The following is a 22,895-nucleotide window of genomic DNA, read 5'->3' on the forward strand; positions in this document are numbered from 1 at the left end:
TGGGGCCATAATTCCCACCATACCTACATTTTCAGTTCCCTGGATAGAACTGATACATACTGATGACCAAAACATTTAAAGGGATCAAGGGCGGAGGAAAGTTGATATACTTATGAACTATCAGATTCACTTCTCTTCAGCCATGGGTCAGTCATAATTTCTTAGCCTCAGATAGTGAATACCAAATAAAGGGACAGGGAGGTAGCAAGTATTTTCCAAAATGTATTTATTATTTAATTTATACTCCACCTTTCTGCTTATACAAGCACTCATGATAGCATACAACAATTAAAAATTACTCACTGAAAAACAAAACAATAAACTCAGGACAATTAAAATCAAATCCAAAAAACTAAAACCAGAAATTAAAGTCAGTATCATTGAAATAATTATTCTGTACATTCTTCTGAACACCCTAGAGGGATTAACGTACATATACTTATGTTTCAAAGCTCTGAGAAATGCCCAGATAAAATCTCCTGAAGGAATTGCATTCAGAATATAGACACAGCACATGTTATACACATGCATGAAAACCTCCTCTTCCAACAAGCAACAGAAACATCTCCATACGTTGATTATTTATTCATTGACTACTATATTTAATTACTTATATTATCTTTGGTTTGTTGTACTTTGTTTTTACTTCACCATGTAGAATTGTAAGATTGAGGCTGTTAACAAGTGTAGTAAATATGGTAAATAAAATTAATTCACTTGCATGTATGTGTCCAGATAAACACAGGATTAAAACAATCTTTTTCAGTGATTGTACTATATAGCAACCCTGTGTTTCAATAAATTCAGGAACGGCTACTTCAGGTAGAGAAAGTTGATCTTTAATGGTTAAGTACAAATGCTATTATTATAAACACCAATATGGTTTTAAGAGAAAATGATTCATTAAGTCCAGTCATTAGCATTTGGAATAGGTGAGAGTTTTATCAACTGCCAAATAAACAGTATGGTGACTGGTTCTATGAATATGGCTAGCAGAACGTGGGCCATCCACGTATCTGCTAGCCATATACGTCCAATAATCAAAGAAAAGAAATGGAGTATCAGACCAATCAAAGTGATTACTTTAGTAACAGAGGAGCTCAATTCTTTGATTACTCCTTGATACTGCAAAAACAGTGGGCACAGATTATCCTCTGGTTTCCTAAGATTTGGGTTGCAAATGCAAAATGGGGGGATCACATTAATCCACTGAATATTAAGTTATCCAGAATATAAAATGAATGATACCGTACATCTGTCTGTTGAATCCTTGGCATTTTTAATAATGACGGACATATACTTTACTCCTTCCAGCCAAAACAAGTTGATTGACAACCAGAATGTAAAAGGGAGATCCTTAGAAACTGGGCTTCTCCTTACAACTTTATGCATGGATAAAGACAAGAGACCCAAAGAAGGCAAGCAAGCAATTAAGAAAAAGCCTATAAAAGCATAAGTGAATGAGAGACTGTATTTGATATAAGACCATCCATAGGGTAAGCATGCCTCACACAGAATCAAGTCCCTGGATTCAATATGAGTCACACTGGGAATGTTCCCCATCTCTCTTTTTTCAGTTGTGTATGCAGAGGAATGACTGCATTATAGCTTCATGCTCTGTTACAACTCTGCCAGTGCATAACCAAGAGAATAGTTTTGAGGATTACTGTTCTTTAATTAATTTGCAAGGAAGTCTCTTGGATGGGATAAGGTTCTGGTATGCTGAAAACAGCTGGTGCCAAGGGAATTGATAGCACAATATGGAAAAGGCAGCTGAATAACAGTGAAATTCTGCTTGGTTCACGAGATTTGGATTCACAGGGAAGCAGAGAGTTGGGAGAGGATCAGAATGATGCTTTTAATAAATATGTACCAGACTGCTGGCAAAACTTTATGACCAGGCCAGGCAACACAACTTGTCTTAAAGAGATAGTCACCAAGGGGTCATTTGCAATCAGCAGCTGAACCTAGCCATGGCTAATCTTCCCACAGTAACTCCTTTCAAGAGAGAGGGGGAAAAAGAAAGAATGGGAAGTGATTAGGCAATTGCTGTACTGCTGAACATCAGAAACATATACAGAAGGCAATTTCCTTAGACTATCCAGTGAGTCCAATTTAACTTTTACTGACCCAGATTTTTTAAAAAAGATATAACAAGACTAATACTTATTATTTTGTTATTTCTTTATTCAATGTACAAGCTGCCTCTCATTGTCTTTAATTATTGTCTGTGCAATTTAAAGCACATTAAAGTATTAAAATAAGAAAAACAATAAACTCAAAAACAAACACCATATTACCACATCAGAGAAAGAAAAGAGACATAAATACTGAGAGGTTAACATCCCAATATCAACACAGAATGACAAATCAGTATGCCACAGGTCCTGCTAAAAAAGCCACATTTTAGGCCTTTCCGAAATGACTGCAGGGCCAGCGTGCGTGATCTTTTGGACAACGCTTCAAAAGCAGAGGTGGCCATAGAAAAACGACATCTTCAAGAGCTCAGTTTTATGGATGGACCTGGAGCGTGCCAGCCCTACTAGATCAAGTAGGATGGGCAGACATAAATGAAGGAAAGTAGTCCTGCAGATATCCAGGCTCTGAGCCATGAAGGGGTGTATAGATGACAACCAGCATCTTGAATTGCTCTCAGAAACATTCTGGGAATCTGTGGAGCTTGCGAAGCAGAAATATTACATGGACAAACCAAGGTGCACACATAACTACTTCAGCAGCTTCGTTCTGGACCAGTTGAAGCTTCCAACTGGCCTTTGAGGGCAGCTCCATGTAAAGTGCACTGCTATAGTCTAGATGCAGGGTGACTACATCATGAGTGAACTTTTAGGAGTGTACATACCTCAGAAGCATATATGTTGCCTGTAGTGCACATTCATTTTGCAACTAACCTGACTACAAATGCAGAAGCTCAATCATCAGGGCATAGTTATTCATAGATTTCTGGAATATGAACCTTGAATTCTACCTTGCATTTTTCTGACAGAAATATGAGGCAATACACTGTCTAACTTTCATAGGGGGGTGGAGAAAGAGGGCTAACAAACCAATGAGACACTGTTCCTTTTCCTATCCAGGCTCACAACTTCCATGAAGATGACATGCAGTGGCTTGGCTTGGTTCTAGGTAGGTAGTGCTACTGTTAAAACGAGGGGGAAGAATCCAATGTTGAATGTAACAATTCCTTGCAAAGGAAAACTAGTGTAAATATAAAGCCTCTTATTCATGGCAGTAACTCAAGCACTGCTGCCCCACTTTGGAAAAAGGAAGATCATGACGGATTTCCCAGAACGAGGAGAAGGGCAGAGATATCACTGTCCTTTACCCTCAAAGATAAAGCAAATGTTACCCATCCTGTAAACCAGAGGCCCAGGTACTTCTAAACTCTTATTAACTGCTCTTGAAAAAAGCACAGATGCTTTCAGTTTATAGCTGCTTAGGGATGCAGTTAAAAGTCCACTATAAATCCCAGCTTCATCTCAAAAGTTTTAACAGCAGCAAATTGCAGTGTGTGCTTTTGCGCCATCGACAAATAAGTTCAAGCGCTCTGTCAGAAGGGGCAAAACATCCACCTCCCGCTGTTTGGCCTTCTACTCTTTTCATTTTCAGATTTAAAAACAGCCTCTTCACCTCCTCTTTTATGTCTGAGTAAGTGCAATCAAAAAGTTGACGGTTAAAAATCCCGTGAGAAAACATAATCAAGGCTCCTTCTTTCCTTCCATTAAGCAATTGGTTATTATACTAATTAATGTTTATCACATTTTGATTACTCCTTGAGCCTGATTTCCAGGTGCTGAAGTGCTAGGAGACAGTCCCACTTTGGGAGGCGCTACATTGCCTTGAAGGATCTGTAAAGATCAAAGCTGTCAAGTTCTACGTGTGCACGAAACAGAATCTCTTGTGCAGCAGGTCTCTTGGAGCATGTACCGTATGTTCTTGCCCTGTGCAATCTGCGGTGCTTTCCAAACTTTTCATTCGACAGAAAGAAAATTTCATCAAGTTTGAAGGGCACCATTCTCTGGCCACTTTCCCGTGGGCTTCAAAATACAAGCGCTGCTGCAAAACAGCTCCTTATGAGGAAATGTCAAAAGCCCAAGGCTACATAAAATGAACCCATTATATGGTCTGTCCCACAAAAGCTCTGAGTTTCTGAGAGCAGCACAGAGAGAATCTCCAACACAGGCAGCCACTGAATGTGTTTAAGGGTTCAAGGGATCTGACTGAAAGAAGCAGGGCCACCAGCTTTCTAGCGCTTTTTTTTCAACTTCATTTGCTTAACAGACATAGTAATAGGTTCAGCTAAGCTTTATCAGAACAGTCAAACAGTTTTACTTCCCTAGCTAATGTTTTGCATTCTTTGGTGAATAATTCTCCCCCTCTCAGTGCAGCAGTTCGTTCTAAAAGTGTGGGCGACAAGCATTTCTTTTCTTAGGTACTCTAACTTTTAGCTGAAAGCTATTCTAAACCTGAATCACATATTAGAATATGCATTTAAGATATGTGGGTATCTAGTGTGCCTGCACCACTCAATGTTGCTAAATAGTAGAACTATTTCTATCTGATTTAAGAAAAGAGAACTTATTTAGCAATTTTCCAACTCTCTCAATCAGATGTGCTGGCAGTTGGCCTGGATCCAACTGCTGACCCTCTGATAGGGAAATCTTGATCTTCTTATCTACCATCTGTTTTCTGGCATCTATGATGCCATCTGCTTTGGTTAGTAATCTGACTTATAGTTCTTTTCCTCTTCACTGAGTTTTCTCCCAACTCCCCCCGCCCATTCAGGAAGAAATGAGCCCCCAGCAGTACCAAAAAACTGCCCAATGCATTTTGGAATCACCAGCCATCGTTTCTCTGGGTTAAAATCAACAGTCCCTCTGCAACAACCACTGAAACTCTCTAGTCTTCATTAGCCATTTTAGCTGATTGACCAACATCTCCATTTTCAAGCTTCTTCTCGCCAGGCTTGTCTCTCTCAGAATCCTCTCTGATGGAGTTTTGATTCCATCTCTAATGCCAGTGTGGCATCTGATGCCAGCACACCTACAGCCTGCCCCCCTTTCCTATGAAAACTTTCCTAAACTAACTAAACTAACCCTGCTCTCAGCTCCTTATCTGGAAAGCAAGCACAAACTGGATTGGGAATCTACACAGATCCACAAAGAGCCCTTCAGATACTGTGATGGAGGGCAGACTCGTCACAACAGCTCTTTCCAGGTGATTCAGGGCTTCATTCTGACATTTCTGAGTAATGCAGAACGGAGCTGAAAGGCTAGTTATCATTAGGAGCCACAAATGCTACAATGAAAGCCCATTAATACAGTACTTCTAAGCTCCTTTAAAAGCTGCCTGTCAATCATGCATCTGTTCTGAAAAAATACAGAATATGTATTAAAATTAACTTGCAAATAACTGGAAGGACTTGAAAGGAAACTGACTGATGGGGATGATTAATTGAGAAAACCAATAGCACACGAAAGACAGCCGTCAGCAGACTATGAGCAGATTAATGATTTTCTGAGTTTAGCAGCTGGTGTTAAAAAAGAGAATATTAAACATAAAACCTGATAAACCATCCAGTTGAACGATCAACTACTGTCAAATTATGATCCAGTTAACTGACTATTTGTAATATATTCCAAGAATACCACTGAGTAGGTGTTTCCAGACTATCCTGTCCTGTCATGGCATCCAGAAGCAGCTGGCCCCAGTCATGGGCAATTCTAGGAACAGAGTTACAGTGGGGCAAAAAAGTATTTAGTCAGCCACCAATTGTGCAAGTTCTCCCACTTAAAAAGATGAGAGAGGCCTGTAATTTTCATCATAGGTATACCTCAACTATGAGAGACAAAATGGGGGAAAAAATCCAGAAAATCACATTGTCTGATTTTTAAAGAATTTATTTGCAAATCATGGTGGAAAATAAGTATTTGGTCACCTACAAACAAGCAAGATGTCTGGCTCTCACACACCTGTAACTACTTCTTTAAGAGGTTCCTCTGTCCTCCACTCGTTACCTGTAGTAATGGCACCTGTTTGACCTTGTTATCAGTATAAAAGACACCTGTCCACAACCTCAAACAGTCACACTCCAAACTCCACTATGGTCAAGACCAAAGAGCTGTCAAAGGACACCGAAACAAAATTGTAGACCTGCACCAGGCTGGGAAGACTGAATCTGCAATAGGCAAGCAGCTTGGTGTGAAGAAATCAACTGTGGGAGCAATAATTAGAAAATGGAAGACATACAAGACCACTGATAATCTCCCTTGATCTGGGGCTCCATGCAAGATCTCACCCCGTGGGGTCAAAATGATCACAAGAATGGTGAGCAAAAATCCCAGAACCACACGGGGGGACCTAGTGAATGACCTGCAGAGAGCTGGGACCAAAGTAACAAAGGGACCATCAGTAACACACTACACCGCCAGGGACTCAAATCCTGCAGTGCCAGACGTGTCCCCCTGCTTAAGTCAGTACATGTCTGGGCCCGTCTGAAGTTTGCTAGAGAGCATTTGGATGATCCAGAAGAGGATTGGGAGAATGTCATACAGTCAGATGAAACCAAAGTAGAATGTTTTGGTCTAAACTCAACTCGTCGTGTTTGGAGGAGAGAGAATGCTGAGTTGCATCCAAAGAACACCATACCTACTGTGAAGCATGGGGGTGGAAACATCATGCTTTGGGGCTGTTTTTCCGCAAAGGGACCAGGACGACAGATCCGTGTAAAGGAGAGAATGAATGGGGCCATGTATCGTGAGATTTTGAGTGAACACTCCTTCCATCAGCAAGGGCATTGAAGATGAAACGTGGCTGGGTCTTTCAGCATGACAATGATCCCAAACGTGGCCCGGGCAACGAAGGAGTGGCTTCGTAAGAAGCATTTCAAGGTCCTGGAGTGGCCTAGCCAGTCTCCAGATCTCAACCCCATGGAAAACCTTTGGAGGGAGTTGAAAGTCCGTGTTGCCCAGCGACAGCCCCAAAACATCACTGCTCTAGAGGAGATCTGCATGGAGGAATGGGCCAAAATACCAGCAACAGTGTGTGAAAACCTTGTGAAGACTTACAGAAAACATTTGACCTCTGTCATTGCCAGCAAAGGATATATAACAAAGTATTGAGATGAACTTTTGATATTGACCAAATACTTATTTTCCACTATGATTTGCAAATAAATTCTTTAAAAATCAGACAATGTGATTTCTGGATTTTCCCCCCCATTTTGTCTCTCATAGTTGAGGTATACCTATGATGAAAATTACAGGCCTCTCTCATCTTTTTAAGTGGGAGAACTTGCACAATTGGTGGCTGACTAAATACTTTTTTGCCCCACTGTAAGTTAGAAAGTGTTATGTCATCTGAGGCTGCACAGCCCTTTCCACATGTAAATCTGTGTGCCAAAAATAAATTTGTAAGTAGTTGGAAGATCATGGTAAGAGCCCGAGTTGATCTGGGAGAGGAACTGAAGGTGATCTCAGTGCTGTTACCAATTCAGCTCATAACCTTGAGTGTCACTTCTGTATTGATGCAACAAGCACAGCTAAACAAGGAAAGATCCCATCTGACTGTTTGAAGAATTAAAGCCCATAAAATTGACTTGGAAATATCGAGCAGGTAGTTATATAAATGCACAAAATCTATCATTCTGGAAAAAACAATCTCAGGCTGCTACAGATCTACCGTTAAAGTTGCACCCGTAGTATCTCAATATAGCATTTCACTATGTGATTTAAAAAGCCCCACAAATGTTTACTCATCTTTTATTATAACAGCATTTTAGTAGTATGTGATTGTAATACTATGATTGAGTTAATGGAACTTTAGCTTTTCACGTATTCTGCACATATATAGAAAATGTTAACAGATCTTTTTGATTGTCATTAGAAATCCACGCGAGTTTGTGGTGTGCAATCCCTGAGTGCCTTGAGTGTAATCTCTAGAGACCTTCGGAAGTTGCAATAAAATTGCAATTTTTGAAGTGACAGGAGAAAATCGTTAAATACATGGCTGGAAAGTAATTATATTTAATTTTATTTAAATGTAAATGAAATTAATTTTAATTTTTGTCCAGACCCTTCCCACTATTCTTTGGAATACAGTCCTGACACAGGCATCCAAATGTTGTCTATGTGTGACAAAACATATATTGTGATATCATAATGTGTGTTTCCTTATTTTGTATCACTGTGGCTAAAGACACAACATTTATAACTACTGGAATGCTTGATTCCTCTGTGTTTATCCTTCCCCAAGCTTGCTATGTCTTCCTGAGTAATTTTTAGCAACCAGTCTTTTTTTCTATGAATTCTACAACATGTCCAGATTACCGTAATGTGCTTTTTCTTGATTTATCTCCCTCTTATCTCCCAGGTTCTTGTCTTGCTATTTGACGTATCCTTTATGCCTGCTGATCTGCCTACATGTTTTCCATTCTGCATTTTAAATAGTTTCTGTATTCTTTTTGCATTTCCATTTTTTTCCATTCATTCTAAAACTTAAAATGATGTAATACTTGTTTACATGGCACTTTAGAATTTAACATTAAAAAAAGTCTGAATGCAGGTGTGGGAACTTGTTTTTGGCCTTTTATGGTGAATCCAGCCATTGGAATTTGCAAACCATGGTTTATGGCTTAGAATACTAGGTAAACCCAGATAATTGTAGTTTATTGGAAACACCACAGTTAGCAAGATGGCTGGGGAATTCTGGGAGCTGAAGTCCACACGCCTCAGAAGTGCTGAGGTTGAGAAACACTGGTCTAGCATAATGTTTGGGTTTTGTTGCTGTATTCTTAAAATTGCCAGGTTTGTCATATTTTACAAACCAGCTAGAAGAAAGTAGAGCCATTCCATTTCCCTTCAGACACATGACAGATTTTATTTACCCTAAAGTACTGAGTTTTGCTTTTTTTAATTAATTGGCCAACAAGACTCTTCAGTCCCCCATCTCAAGACATTCTAATTTCAAGCAAAGCCAATTAACTAAAGTAAATTTAGTCCAAGAAAGGGAAAACTACAGAGAGAAGTTGTAATCTACCAGCCAAGTGTGAAAAGCAGATCTTTCACGCTTCTTTTTCTCTTCCACTTTATTGCTAGCAGTTCTCAGCAATAGATATTTCAAGCCACAGAGTGTTATATCTCAAGACAGTTCACACACCACTAAACCTCTGATTGAAATCATTCCTGTAAAGTGAAGTGTCTTTTCTGAATCTCTTCCTTTTTAAATTTATTTTTATTACTTTTAAAATAATAACAAAAAAAAAAAGAAAAAGAAAAGGAACAAAGCACAAAAATAATTATAATAGAGATACATACATAGTCAAAGGAAAAAAAAACACATAGAAAGTGCTTTAAAAAAGTGAAAAAATATAACAAAAACCATAATATATGATGGATCATTTTAACAGTAAATTGTTACAATTCTATATATACTTATCTAATGCAAATATTATTCAAGTATGCATATATTTTTAATACACTTATATAACTATGTTTTTTTAACCTACTGTATTTTGCATAAATGAGTCCCATATTTCATTGTACTTATCCATACAAAGTCTAGGTCTATAGGCAATCCCCTCATAGGTGGCAAGTGCAATCAGGTCTTCAATCCATTGAATGAAAGGGGCCATATATTTATCTTTCCAATGCTGCAATATCAGTCTTTTGGCCATAGTAAGGGCACAGAGAATCCTGGCTCAGGTGTAAGTCTTGAAGCCGATCCAACAAGATCTGGCAGAACTTAAATGTGATTTAAAATTGATGCAAGAATAAATGGCTTGTTATGAGGATCAGCTAAATGCCCACCAGACAATTGTTCAAGCCAGTCATAATATTTTGGATAAACAAATTAATTACTTAGAGTCACAATTACACAGGAAAAATCTACGTGTAGTTGGAACTGAGAATTCTCCAAGTCAATCAAACCTGGCTGAATTTATGGAGGATTTTTTCAGAAAGCGCCTTCCTTTGGGAATGGATTTTCCAGTTGAGATTGATCATGTGATTAAAATTCCTTTAACAAGAAGGAAGACTGGAACTAGTTCCAATGTCATTATTGCGGAATTCCTTACCACCACAAGAGATGAGATTTTACATATATTTTGCCAGGAATCAGTCTTCTTTAAAGTGGGGTTCTAGCCAAAGTAAGATATCAATTTATCCTGATTTTACTAAAGAAGGTTCTGAAAAGAGAAGGCTGTTCACAAAAGCAAGAAGTCTTGCCAGAACAGTACAACTCCAGTATTTCTTGCATTTTCCAGCCACATTCTGCGTTAATCATCAAGACCAGATTCACAGATTTGATAATCCTTTGAATACAGAAGCCTTTATCTTATCTTTAAAATCTGCTGATGGACAAGCCTGATTGTGCTTCATTCTACAGAATCTGTTGCGCAAGAAGTTTGAGTTTGCCTACAGCTCCCCTGTAAAAGCCTTTTTAAAAGTGTCTACACTTGCATTTTTTTTCCTGTACTCTTCTTTGTGTTATGGTTAATTTCAAGATAGTCAGCCTGGCTATACTGCCAACTCTACTGTCTATTTTTAACACACAGTATTATTTGCTTCAACTAGTAATGTTTGAAACTGTTCTGTATTTTTATTGGTAAGAAGAGAGAAGTAATCACTGTGCTGTCCCATGTGGGGAGTCATCAATTTCTTTGATTTTTTTTTTTTAGGGTTTTTAAAAATCTCTTTAATAATGCTGTTTGTTGTTTTATTTTTTATCTGAAGAAGTAAACTGTGATCCACATAATCACATTTTTTTTCTTTTTAAGTATAAATTCATATATGTCTGGATCTCTTCCTTCGGGGCTGAATGAATGGAAAAATACTAAATACTAAACCACAGCATAAGATTGACTTTAGTGGGAAAGCCCAGTGTTTGTTGCAATGCAAACAGGCAAATTTTCCTAAATTTATTTAAAAAAAAAGATTGCAACAGCAGCCTGCAAGTGGAACTTTTCTGAAGGACTTGACAGATTACAAAAATACCAGGGTTGATAGTTTGCCTACTCTCAAAGATAAACTTCACTGGTGAAAGTTCGAAGGAAACTATCTGTTGCAGTTTTCTTCCTTTTAATTTCTTCTCCTTCCTAACTGCAGTTGTCTGTGTATATATAAATTATTCCTTCCATCTGAAGAAGTGAACTGCGATCCACAAATGTTTATGTGTTGATAATAAATTTGTTAATCTTTAAAACATCAGGGACTTTGGCTGTTTTCATAGGTAAGAGAGATTCCACAATATCACAGGTTGGGTAAAGATCTGGCAGAATGTTTAAAATCCAGATACATCAAATGAAATTGATGACAACAGATTGATGACAAACCAAAGAATATTGTCTATTATTAATGAAAATAAAATAAACTAAATAGAGTAAATATGATCACTTACCATATATTTAGCTATGCCCTACCTGAAAAATTACAACTGGAAGAAATTTTGGAGAGGCTCTGGAGGCCATGTTTAAGGCTTTCGGGGACCTCACAAGATTCTATGGTCTGACGCTCAACTCACCAGGTTTTTTTTTGGAGTTCCCAATACCCTTTGCTGTTGCCAATTTTCAGTAATTAGTTTAAAATCAAAATGAATAATCAATTTAAATTGAATAAGGTTATCAAGGTTGGGGTCAAAAGGACTTTGTCAGGACCACATCATTTTGGGGGGGGCTCCACTCACTTGACTGACATATTTTATTTATTTATTTTTATTTATTTATTAAATTTTTCAGCCACCCATCTCTCCCCAATGGGGGAACTCTGGGTGACTCACAACAGACATTAAAAACATAAATATATATAAATACATAAAACATCCGTTAAAAACATTACTAAAAAGGGGAAGGAGAGTCCAAGAAGAGTCTCCTTCTCTGAAAAAAGGATAAATCTAGTTTCTCAAAAATTGAAGACTTTTGTCTTAAACAAGAGCGAAATCAGAATAGATTAAAGGACCAAGGAAAAAGAAGCCAAAACCCAAGATAAGCAATGCAAAGCAAGGTAAGAGCTCTAAGAATAATTACCATTGGAAATGTATGTTTTTTTAAAAGATGTTTTTATCCCACCTTTATTATTTTTATAAATAACTCAAGGCGGCAAACATACCTAATACTCCTTCCTCCTCCTATTTTCCCCACAACAACCACCCTGTGAGGTGAGTTGGGCTGAGAGAGAATGACTGGCCCAAAGTCACCCAGCTGGCTTTCCTGTCCAAGGCGGGACTAGAATCACTGTCTCCTGCTTTCTAGCCTGGTGCCTTCACCACTAGACCAAACTGGCTCTCACGTACCTTTTGTCCTAATGTTCTAGGAGTCATTGAGGTTGAATCCTCCACATACTAGACGGTGGGGATAGGAATCTGAGCAGATGTGAAGGGAGGTGCCTACAGGGAATATTGTTGTCTGTGAGTCACATTGGTGCCCAAAGGCACCATGTTGGAGATCTGGGACAATTTTGTCTTTAAAATGAAAGCAGAAAGCCTTGGGATAATAGCTTCTTGCACTCACATGAACAAGCTTATACATTAGGCAAATTTTAGAACAGGAGGAAGTAAAAACCCTTCTCACTGCACATTTGTTCCAAAGAGCTGTTGTGTCAGTTTGATATTAGGCCCAAGTTCTTTTGACACATTCAGTGCACATGCTTCACCAGAGGCACTCCGATCCATGATCTTAACAAACAAATTCTCACTCTAATAGCTCAAACTGAATGTTTTCTCCTGATAAGCTGAAGCTTTTTAAAAAAAAGAAAAAAAGAAAAGAAATCTAGACACCTTATCTCAAGAAAACAGGAAGGAAAGGTTATTCTCTACTACACGGCAGGTACCTCACCTTGAAAGTTTCCCTGTGATTGGCACAGAACACCCAAGGTTGTAAAACTTTTAAACAGAGGCCTGCATAATTACCAAATCATTATTAATTATATCAGAGAACTCCAAGGCAAGGCAAAGGAAACAAAAGACCTGATGGAGTCTCTTCTGTTGTTGGAAAGAATAATTACAGCCATAAGTGTACTCAAGAATGAGAGCAGAACACAGTTGGTGTTCCAAGATTTGACTGTGACAGGCATGTTAAGAGAAGTACAAGAATGGGAGATTACTACAATGATTAGAAATTAAAACACTCCCACCTGGTTACCTTTTTGTTGTACGCTGCCCAGAGTCACTTGTCGTGAGATGGGTGGCTATATAAATTTGATAAATTGATAGATAGATAGATAGATAGATAGATAGATAGATAGATAGATAGATAGATAGATAGATAGATAGATAGACAGACAGACAGACAGACAGACAGACAGACAGATAGATAATGATAAAGAATATGAAAATTTTAGGAAAGGTGCCTTAGAGATCAGCTGCCACTGCAAGCCCTACCTATCAAGAATCTCTTCTTGATTCAGTTCTCTAATGAACACACAGAATGGACCACTTCTCAGGTCTAGAGGTCCCCTTAAGTCAACAGCTTGGTATTATTTATCAATCAAATCAAAATTGTATTTATGGTCCAAGACCAAACACAATAAAAGACCAGCATATAATACAATAACTATAACAAAAATTAAAATTGGCAAGAAAATCCTAAAGCATTTAGCAGCTAAGATAGAATGGAGGAGGAACCAGACGAGTTCTAACAGTTATATCTATTGATAAGAGTTTTGCAACCTTCTTAGAGATTTCTGAAGGGTGGTCACCCTGGAGAAGGGGAGCAACCTCCTGGTCACAATAGCAGTTAGAATTATTAACAATTGGGAAGGTGTTATTTAATAAGACGTTTACATATTATTATTGTATATAGAAGAAGAGTATTTACAATCTGCACTCACATTTACTTCTGGGCCACAGAATTAAATGCTACATGCCCCGAGGAGGCATTAACTAGAAGGCTGATCTTATCTGTATATTGGGATATCATAATCATCATTTCCTGTAATTTTAAATCTTTTGCATTTTGGCATTTTATGGGCCAACTTCCCCAAGTAAGGAGAACATTCTAAAAGTCCATTCACTCTCTCCTGAATGTTGCGGAAACATACCTGCAAGGTTTATTTACCTCCAACATCAAACACTTTGAATGTTTTTAAGGAGGAAAAAAAAGGGGATAATATTTAAAAAATGTAAAAGCCACCTAGAAAACTATGTTTTATAATTATTTATCAATAAAGTTTACATGCCACTCCAACTGTATATGATTCTGAGTGTAAGTGGACTTACACTCCTACTTCTAGTAATAGGATTAAAATCAGTAAATGTAACAAAATAACCTAATCTCACCAAATACAGTTCCAAGGGACAACAAAACCAACTATCAAAACAAGAGAACCACTGCAGGAAGGATTCATACTCATGCCAACAACCCAAGGCCCTTTGCAATAGGCAGGTCTTAAGGGCTTTCTGAAACCTTAGCAGGATTGTCCCACAAAAAAGGGGGCAATGAAAGAGAAGGCCCACTCCATTGGTCCTTGATAGTAACACTCCCAGAGGAAGCCCTCCTGTCCAGATCTTGTCAGCAGATGACACTGGGTATAGGCAGTTTTATAGAAACCTAGGTCATGAGGGGCTGTAAAGGTGACAACCTGCTTCTTGAAGTTACCTAGTCACTCTAGTCCAGCTTTTGAAATAGCACTGTTATGCTGACGGAATGAGAAGTGTCTTTAATAACTAAGCCCACCGTATTCTAAACCAGCTATAACTTCTAAGTGGTCTTCAAGGGGAGCCCCATGTACCAAGTACTGCAGTAGTCCATCTAAGAGGAGACCATGGCATGAGTGACTTGAAAAGTCTCTTGATGCAAAAATACACATAGCCAAAACACAAGATGGAGCTGTGCAAAGGCCCTCCCTGCCACAGTTATCATCTCCTCCTTGAACAGCAACTGTAAATCCATGAGGGCTCCCAGATTACAAAGCAGTTTAACATTAATATCCAAGATGGAATATTATTGGCCCCGTATTGCTTCTGAACCCATAGCCATTCCTTCTTGCTGTGACTGAGCCTGTTCCAAACCCTAACAGCACCTTGACTCTATCTACTGTTCACCCTGAAGTCAAGCTGAGCACTGGCATACTGATGACACCTGACACCGCACTCCCCAGTGGTTTCATGTAGATATTAACTAGGAGAGGCAAGAGAATCAAGGCCTGTGGCACACCACAGCAAAGGGTCCTACCAGGGCAGTCTGATAGGACACTCCAGTCATTGGCATTAAATGGAGCAGGAGTTTGAAACTTTCTTTTTCTAATCTACCTTGATCCATAAAGAAACTAAGTATACATTTGGGTCTACATGCACCAACAGGAAAATTCTTGGTTCTAGATTAGAGGCAGGCAACTTTTTGGTGACTGATGCACTTTTAAAAGAAGTTGGAGAGATGACATAACTTTTCATAAGCAAATAGACTGGGAGAATTGGGGGGTATGTTAATTTTTATTTATATAAATCCCATTGGAAGGTAATTGATTCTAATGGCTCCTGAAGTTCCTCTCATTTAGTTTCAATAGAATTTAGAATGAAATTCATTTAGTTTCAACCGAGGACCTCACGTTCTTTGTTCATAGTTTCATTGCCATGCATGATTTTATCTCTGCTATATATCTGCTTATCCAACCTTGGCTCTAAGTTCAAAAACCACAAATGCTGTAATCTTTCCATGTAGGGGAGGGTTTCCATCTTACTAGTCACACTGGCTGTCCCTTTCCGAATCTTTCCAGCCCCAAGGTTGCAACTGTGGTTTGCATGCAGATGTAGACACAGTATGACAATAAACCACCCAGTAGCTGCCAGTGCAACAGTAATATATCATAGCTTAACACTGCCCTAAATTAATGGTTAAACCTCCCCCAATACTAACAAAGCATATATCAAATCTAAATTACATCCCTCTTTCCAAACTCAGCTATATTTGGAAAATTACACTCCTACCAACAACACCCATGAGAATTCCTTCAAGATTCTTGTACTTTGACAAATGAGAACTCACAGAAAGCACTGATCTACTACTGGAAACAAGATAAAACCAGATCAACTGACTATGCAGCTTTCTCCATATCCTGAACCATTATTAAAATACATGCATACATCAGTTTTCTCCTTCCAAGGTTCTAATATGAACAAACCATACCTGTTGAAGATATCACCTGAGATTTTTTGCAGATACTGAAGTGTATCTGCTATCTGATGAATAGCTTCTTCCCTGCGGAGGTCAGGCTGGATGAGGGGAACAGAGTACGTCTGACCTTCCAGGAAATACTTCTGGGTCATAGTGGACATCTTGGCCTGCAAAGAAACCAACAGACTATTTGATTTCAAGAACTCACATTTCTCTCATTTTTAAATTGGAAGGGAACTCAGATTGTTCTACCAGGTATTTGCAGCAAGAAAACTTCTAAACTGGGTACCTCTAGAACAGAGACAAAGTATGCTTCTCCAGATGTTGAACAACTCCCATCAATCTCATACAGTTCAATCTGAAGGGCCACACACTGCCCACCTGGGATTATTCCTAAATTATCCACAAGTGATTTCTCAGATTACTGGTAACTACTACCCATGCCAACACCAAAGACTGTAAGACCTATTTCTGTTATGTTACACTGAAAAACATGATTTGTGCATGTAAGTTTCTTCATTCTTGGCTTCTTCGCATCAAGTAAAATATAGCATTATCGGTACCACATCAGAATCACACAATTCTGATTCTGTTAGTTGGAACTAGAGCTCCTCTCCTGCAGGACCAGGATTTGGGCAAAAGGTGCTACCATAGAAGATCTGGGGAGAGCACAGGTGATTTCCAACCTCTAACATTCAACTCTACTCCTCTGGAAACACATATTTAAAGGTAAAAGGAAACAAATGAGTTTATGCCTTCGTTACAAACCTTTTCTCCAGCCTGATGCCTCCAGATGAGTTTCATAATCTCAAGATATCATAGTCTGTAGGCATCTTAACAAGGAATTGTGTGAGCACTAGACTGGAGAAGCCCGCAGTACTATGTTCCCTGATAATTTATTTTTGTTTTTTGGACTACAGTGGAGTCACAGGAGTTGGCAGCTCCATCATCAAAATAAGCTGGGAATGCAGTGGATCAGTTCAAACTGATGAAACAAAACTACCCAAGGAGAAAAAGAACAGACTATGTTTCCCTGAATGCCTAGGTTCAAAATTAATATCACAATTTGCCCAAAGGGCTCTTTATTTCTATTGTGATGGAAGTAGACCAAGCAGAAGGTGACCAATGATCTATTTTGAACAAACTCCACCTTGTTTCCCAGTGAGCAGTGAAAAAGGAAGGATAGCTATTTCATGAGGAAAAAGCAAGAAGAACTTGAGAAGTTCCTTCAATAGGAAATGTAGCTGCAGAGGGCCTTCCTCAGTTAGAAAAGTTCCTGAAAGTGCCAGAGGAACATTTGCTTAACCTTAAAGAAAGAGGGAGCAGGATCAAGCCTATTGGCAATCCTCAACACATGCGCAAATACTGATACCAAATATCAATTCACAGGTTCAAATTGTATGAGTGGGGATTCTGACTACTCAAGAGTTCCAGTTTCTGCATACCCAGGCCAGATTTTGTGAACATTTTATATGTTCACAGCTTATTTCACATTTTGTAGAGAAAAGTGAGGCAGGAAAGATCTGCTCACTCTCTGCAAGTATCCTGAGCTGGTTATCTTTTCAGGTGCTAGGCACTACTACACAGTTCCAAGGCTTAAGCACTGTGTGTGTGTTACATAAACGTGTCAGCAGAGAACACCAAAATCTCTTAAGATTTGGTAATTTTGCAATATTTTGGGCCACTATATTAAAAAAATACCCTTAACTTTTCATTAAATTTGGGATCTCATAGACAAAATCTGGAGATCTTGCATAGGCCATGTGGTCATCCACTGATTCAGTCTGCCATTTCAGCAGAGCTTCCATTTGTAAATCTGCATTTATATCTCTAAGTTGGACAAATATCTAAAAGGAGAAGTGATGTATAAATAAACCAAATGACAACCACTATGCAATTTTTTTAATCAGTCTGACTAGCTTAGATGATTCAGAAATACTTAGAATACTATTATTGTTTAAAATTCTGTAGTGATTCTCTGCAAAGCTCGTGCTACACATTGTTATAATGTGCTAACATGCTATGACACAATGAAAGCATACAAAACACAGAAGCCCTTGTCCAGAAAGGGAGCCACAAACAAATAAGAATGTGTTATAGGAAGTAGTATTTATTGTAAGCTCATTATGGTGGCAACGATGGCATTTTCACGAAAGAAAATATAATTTCTTATGGAGCATCTTGAAGAGCTTGGATGCACTTGGAAAAAGAAAAAAAGAAGAATCCAGTGGATTCAGATTATGTGGTGATGAGACACTGGCACCCCAGAAGGAGCTGGGAGTCAGATGTTTGGTTCTTTGTAGGCTTCTCTGGAGAGGGATTAGGGAAATTATACACAATTGCTTACTTTATTACATAAACAGAAACCACATTGCCAAAAATTAGCAACTTGCCACCAAATTTTGATAGCTGATCCTGAGGAATTCATTTATTTATTTAATAAACTAATACTGGCTCAAGCACAAGGTAACTATGTTACCCATGTTGGGGGTCCCAGAAGTGAAGATGCTCATCATCCTGCTGCAAATATCCCAATCCACAGGCAGCCCACTGTCACTGTGAGTCTATAGTCAGACTTATCTTATACATTCAATCAGAACATCTAATGCATGAGCTCAGAGGGACCGAGCTAATACTGGCAGGACAGCACTGTGCTCTGTTATTCTAGGAGAACTAACTAGGTTGAAGTTTGGGGTAAGCATACAAGCTTTACTTAGAGAGGTGACATTAGTTAAGCATAAGACACAGGGATGAAGGAGCCTATGGTTCTCCAGAGGTTACAGAAATACAATTCCCACCTGATAGCCTAATCAGCTCTGAGGGATACTGAGAGTTGCCATTTAGCAATCTTGGGACAGTCACAGATTCTCTGTCCCCATAAAACAACTTCCTTAAATTGACAACACATATTTAATGGAAAATAATACTAAAACATATTGATAACATCTAATTTTACAAAACTTTACAATTACAAATAAGGTTTAATATACTTGTTTGATTTTCTAAGTCATGTTCTGTGGCTTACCACTCCCTGTGCAAAGCCTAGTATTCTGCTCTTCTAGTAGCAGAGTTCTAAGGGAAATGTTTTATTAGATTTATTTTCATTAGTAGATGCTATTAAGATACATTTCTATAGAATCCAAAACAAGACTAGTGATTTAGATCCTCCAAATTCTGAAAATGTAGTAAACTAGAAAAGACTTTGGATTTTACCACATTTGACAAGAAGTTACGGACTTCTTGTCTTGTCTATAAACAAAGTTATGGACAATCCAAACTCAAACACTGCCAAGGGATATAGTATACCTGTAAGTTATCTGAATTTTCTGTCTTTTTTTTTCTTTGCTTAAAAACATGAACATAACTTTTGTTTCTTCGAACACTCCAGCCAGTTTCATATTAGCTTCTGACACAATATTGTTATTCTACCAAATCCTACCTGTGTTGCCTTATAGATAAATGGCCCCTTCTATATAGATTCGTGTCCACTGAGAAAAGCATTATGCATTGGGGTTTTGAACAGAAATCAGATAATCTTGCAAAAGAGAGCAGAATAGGCTCTGATTTAGCAGATCTCCACGGTGAGGATGTGCCGGTCTCCAAGGCAAGCGACTTTCAATTTGTATTTATTTTGACTAAGCAAGGCAGCACCAGATACCCAGGTAAGTCAGATGAAGAAGAGAGAGAGAAAGCCTATTTATATCCTACTTTAATTAAACTATGTTCAGTGGTGTTATTAAGCAGTAATCAAAAATGCAGATGGCACTGATTTGATTGGCACAAGGTGCACTGCATTGAATAGTAAAAACCAGTGCCCCTATAAATAGGGCTAATCATCATCTTGATGGGAGAAAGGAAGTGAGGAAAAAGCAGCATAACTAGAGGTGTAATTAGACCCTCCAGCAACCTGCACTTCACGGCTGTTCTCATTACTTGCCACTTGTCTAAACGCAGCTCCTCAGTGCTGATGAGTAGAGCCTGGATAAAAATCTTAAGAACAGCAATCGACTTAATTCAAAGAGCCTTTGGCCACATCCACAGTCAAAATGCATTGTTCAGTGACAAGAGAGGCCAGGTGGAGTTCAGTCTCCCAAGATTAGAAATGGGAAAGTGCTCCAACAAAGCTTCTACCTCCAGCTGGGTCTTCTTTGCCCAGTCTTACAGTGAAATAATTAAACTGGACAGCCAGAGTTCCCCAAAATGCACAAAAATGTTTGCAGAGGAGGGAGTCGTGGGGCAGTTTTAAAAGATGCAGTGTTTTTCCTTGAAAGAAAACTATTTGTCCTGCTCCAACCTACATCTCATATACCAACTAATCAGCAGAACGATAAACTTCCTGATCCATTACATACTATTCCTACCCACAAGAGTGAAATAGTTAATGTCAAACCTGTGATCCAATTAGTGCTGTACAAAGTCCTCATCTATCCTCTTGAATTTTTTTTTTCAGGGGCACATGTTCACATGATGGCAGCACACATTATAATTTAAATTAAATTAAGAGGACCACATGCTGATCATCTGGGATAGAGCATCCTAAACACAGATGTCAAAAACAAACCACTGACCAGTTATCTTCACACCAATGTCTCACCTTCCATCTTAGGACTTTGCATCTAATAACCCTCAACTTCATTCACAGATTCAGGTCAGCATTCCTACTTTACACTCTAAAAACAGTGGACTACAAACCATAACCTTTGGGTCACATGCAGCCCTTAAACCTCTTTGTTGTGTACCCCCTCCGCCCCAGATGAATCTACCAAAATTCAGAGATAAATGATCAAATCACAAAGATAATATGGTATGTAAACCTTCTAATGAAATTTATATCACTAAGATTAAAAAAAACCAGATTCTTCCAAAATCTCCAGGAATACTCTACATATTTGATAAAGTGATATCAGCCATCAAAAGTTGTCTGTTTCTGCTCTTTTTCTTGCTGGTATGTGTAGACCCACACACAGTAGTGTGAAAAAGAAAGTATACTCTCTTTGAGTTCTATGGTTTTACATATCAGGACATACTAAAAATCATCTCAAAAGTAGGTAAATTCAACCTCAGATGAACAACAACACATGACATATTGCACCATCTTTCTTAAAGTGTAGAACTGGACCTTGTACTCAAGGTGGAGTCTGACCAAAGCAGAATATAGTAGGACTTGGCAATGCTTCACATTTGATTCCAGAAAGGTGTTTTGGGGTATACTGGACTATTTTCAACTCTTTAAACATACCATTAATTGATCTCAGGTTTGCACTATGTAACCACAGAGAATTCAACTACCAGGAGTTAAAAAAAAATTAAATGAACCCTTTAATACTTTCCCTAGGGATTGAGGTAAGAAATTATCCCATCCACTCAGCATTGCTAATCACAAAAAGACACGCCCACCCATGTATGTCAAGACATTCAAATTGCCTTTGGCTTTCTAACGTGACAACAGAACATATTTACAGGGTGGCACTTCATATTTTACGTACCGAGAGAAAGAAGCTAGGTAATGATGATCTCTGCTTATTTGCAAAAAATAAACAAGACTCTTCAATCCTGAGCAGGTTTCTTTTAGTTCTAAATTAGAATCAATGTCCAAATGTTGAATTATGTATGCAGATCATGGCTGGAGTGCCAGGAATAATTAGCAGCCCCTTGGAATACTTTGTTGCACCTCACTTCAGTTGCTGGTTCTCAATATTCTAAGAAATTAAAAACATAAAATAAATGCTAACTCCTACAAGCTTAACTTCCCAGTACATGCTTGTAGCCTTAGTCATGTACTGCATTAAGCCATAATATGGTTTGCTTGCTTGTGGCTTAGCATAATATGTGAAGCCAGCACATTCTGTAAACCATGATTTATGGTTTAGTGCAACGTAAGAAGCAGTGTAAATTCTACAGAGGCAACCCAAAGCTATTGGGCATTAAGCATTTGGCAGCAGAAAGAGTAACTGTGACTCTTAAAAATAACAGGTGTTCCAGGAGTTACCATAACACACAAATACATCCGCAAAGGCAGCAAAAAAGTAATATTCAAAAGCACCCTGTGATCAGGAACACTAAATGTTCCAAGAGGAGGAACTGGTTGGAAAGAACATGTTCTATTTCTTCAGGCCCAGCAAGAAATCAATAATGTAGAAATAATGGCAAACCAGGGCTGCACTTGGGCATAAATTATTCCAGGAAGGGTCAGCATAGAGGTTATTAAGAGACAAAATTGCTTTTCTGCAATAAAAAGAGCTTGTTTCAAAGTCTCAGTCTCTAGCCACAGAACACAACTTTGCTCTACAGACTTAACAGCTGCTTTCAGGAGTGTTATTAGTCTTATCCACCATCTTTAATCAACTGGAAGCGTGTGCTTTCTAGTTTAATAAATCCCAACAGAAAATAAATCCAAACCCACAAAAAGGGTGGACCTTTTTTATTTTTTTAAAGGGACAGCTCTTCAAGTATGCCAAAAGATGGCATCTTTTTCCATTTCCATCAAGGGTTCCTATCAAAGGGCAAAGCCAAACTGTAAACCCTTTTCCAGCTATACATGTATGGAGAAAGGTTTGGGAATCCCTTATATCAGCATTTCTCAACCTTGGCAGCTTGAAGATGTGTGGACTTCAACTCCCAGAATTCCCCAGCCAGCATGGAGTTGAAGTTCACACATCTTCAAGCTGCCAAGGTTGAGAAATGCTGCCTTAAATGATGCATACTTCCTCTTCTCCAAATGTATGAATGGAAGTAAATTAGGCTGGTACATTTACAGTGCTATCCACCTAGATAG

The 22,895-nt window shown here is 38.5% G+C and overlaps 1 protein-coding gene across 4 annotated transcripts in view; it reads right to left on the reverse strand.

Moving 5' to 3' along the window:
- WASHC1 (WASH complex subunit 1) overlaps nucleotides 1-22,895 on the reverse strand; it is a 50,113-nt gene that overhangs the window by 16,590 nt on the left and 10,628 nt on the right. For 3 of the 4 annotated variants that reach the window (XM_088141216.1, XM_088141217.1, XM_088141219.1), the window contains exon 2: nucleotides 16,133-16,287. In XM_088141216.1, coding sequence (XP_087997342.1) covers nucleotides 16,133-16,281 — 149 coding nt within the window. In that variant the 5' untranslated portion in view covers nucleotides 16,282-16,287. Of the gene's footprint in view, nucleotides 1-16,132; nucleotides 16,288-21,606; nucleotides 21,746-22,895 lie in introns of those variants that run through there. The other variant, XM_088141218.1, reaches the window with a different exon arrangement.

The sequence above is a fragment of the Python bivittatus genome, unplaced genomic scaffold, assembly GCF_059951505.1.
Source record: "Python bivittatus isolate LINGU-HERP-01145 unplaced genomic scaffold, Pbiv_v1 ctg000330_np1212, whole genome shotgun sequence".
Classification (NCBI taxonomy): domain Eukaryota; kingdom Metazoa; phylum Chordata; class Lepidosauria; order Squamata; family Pythonidae; genus Python; species Python bivittatus.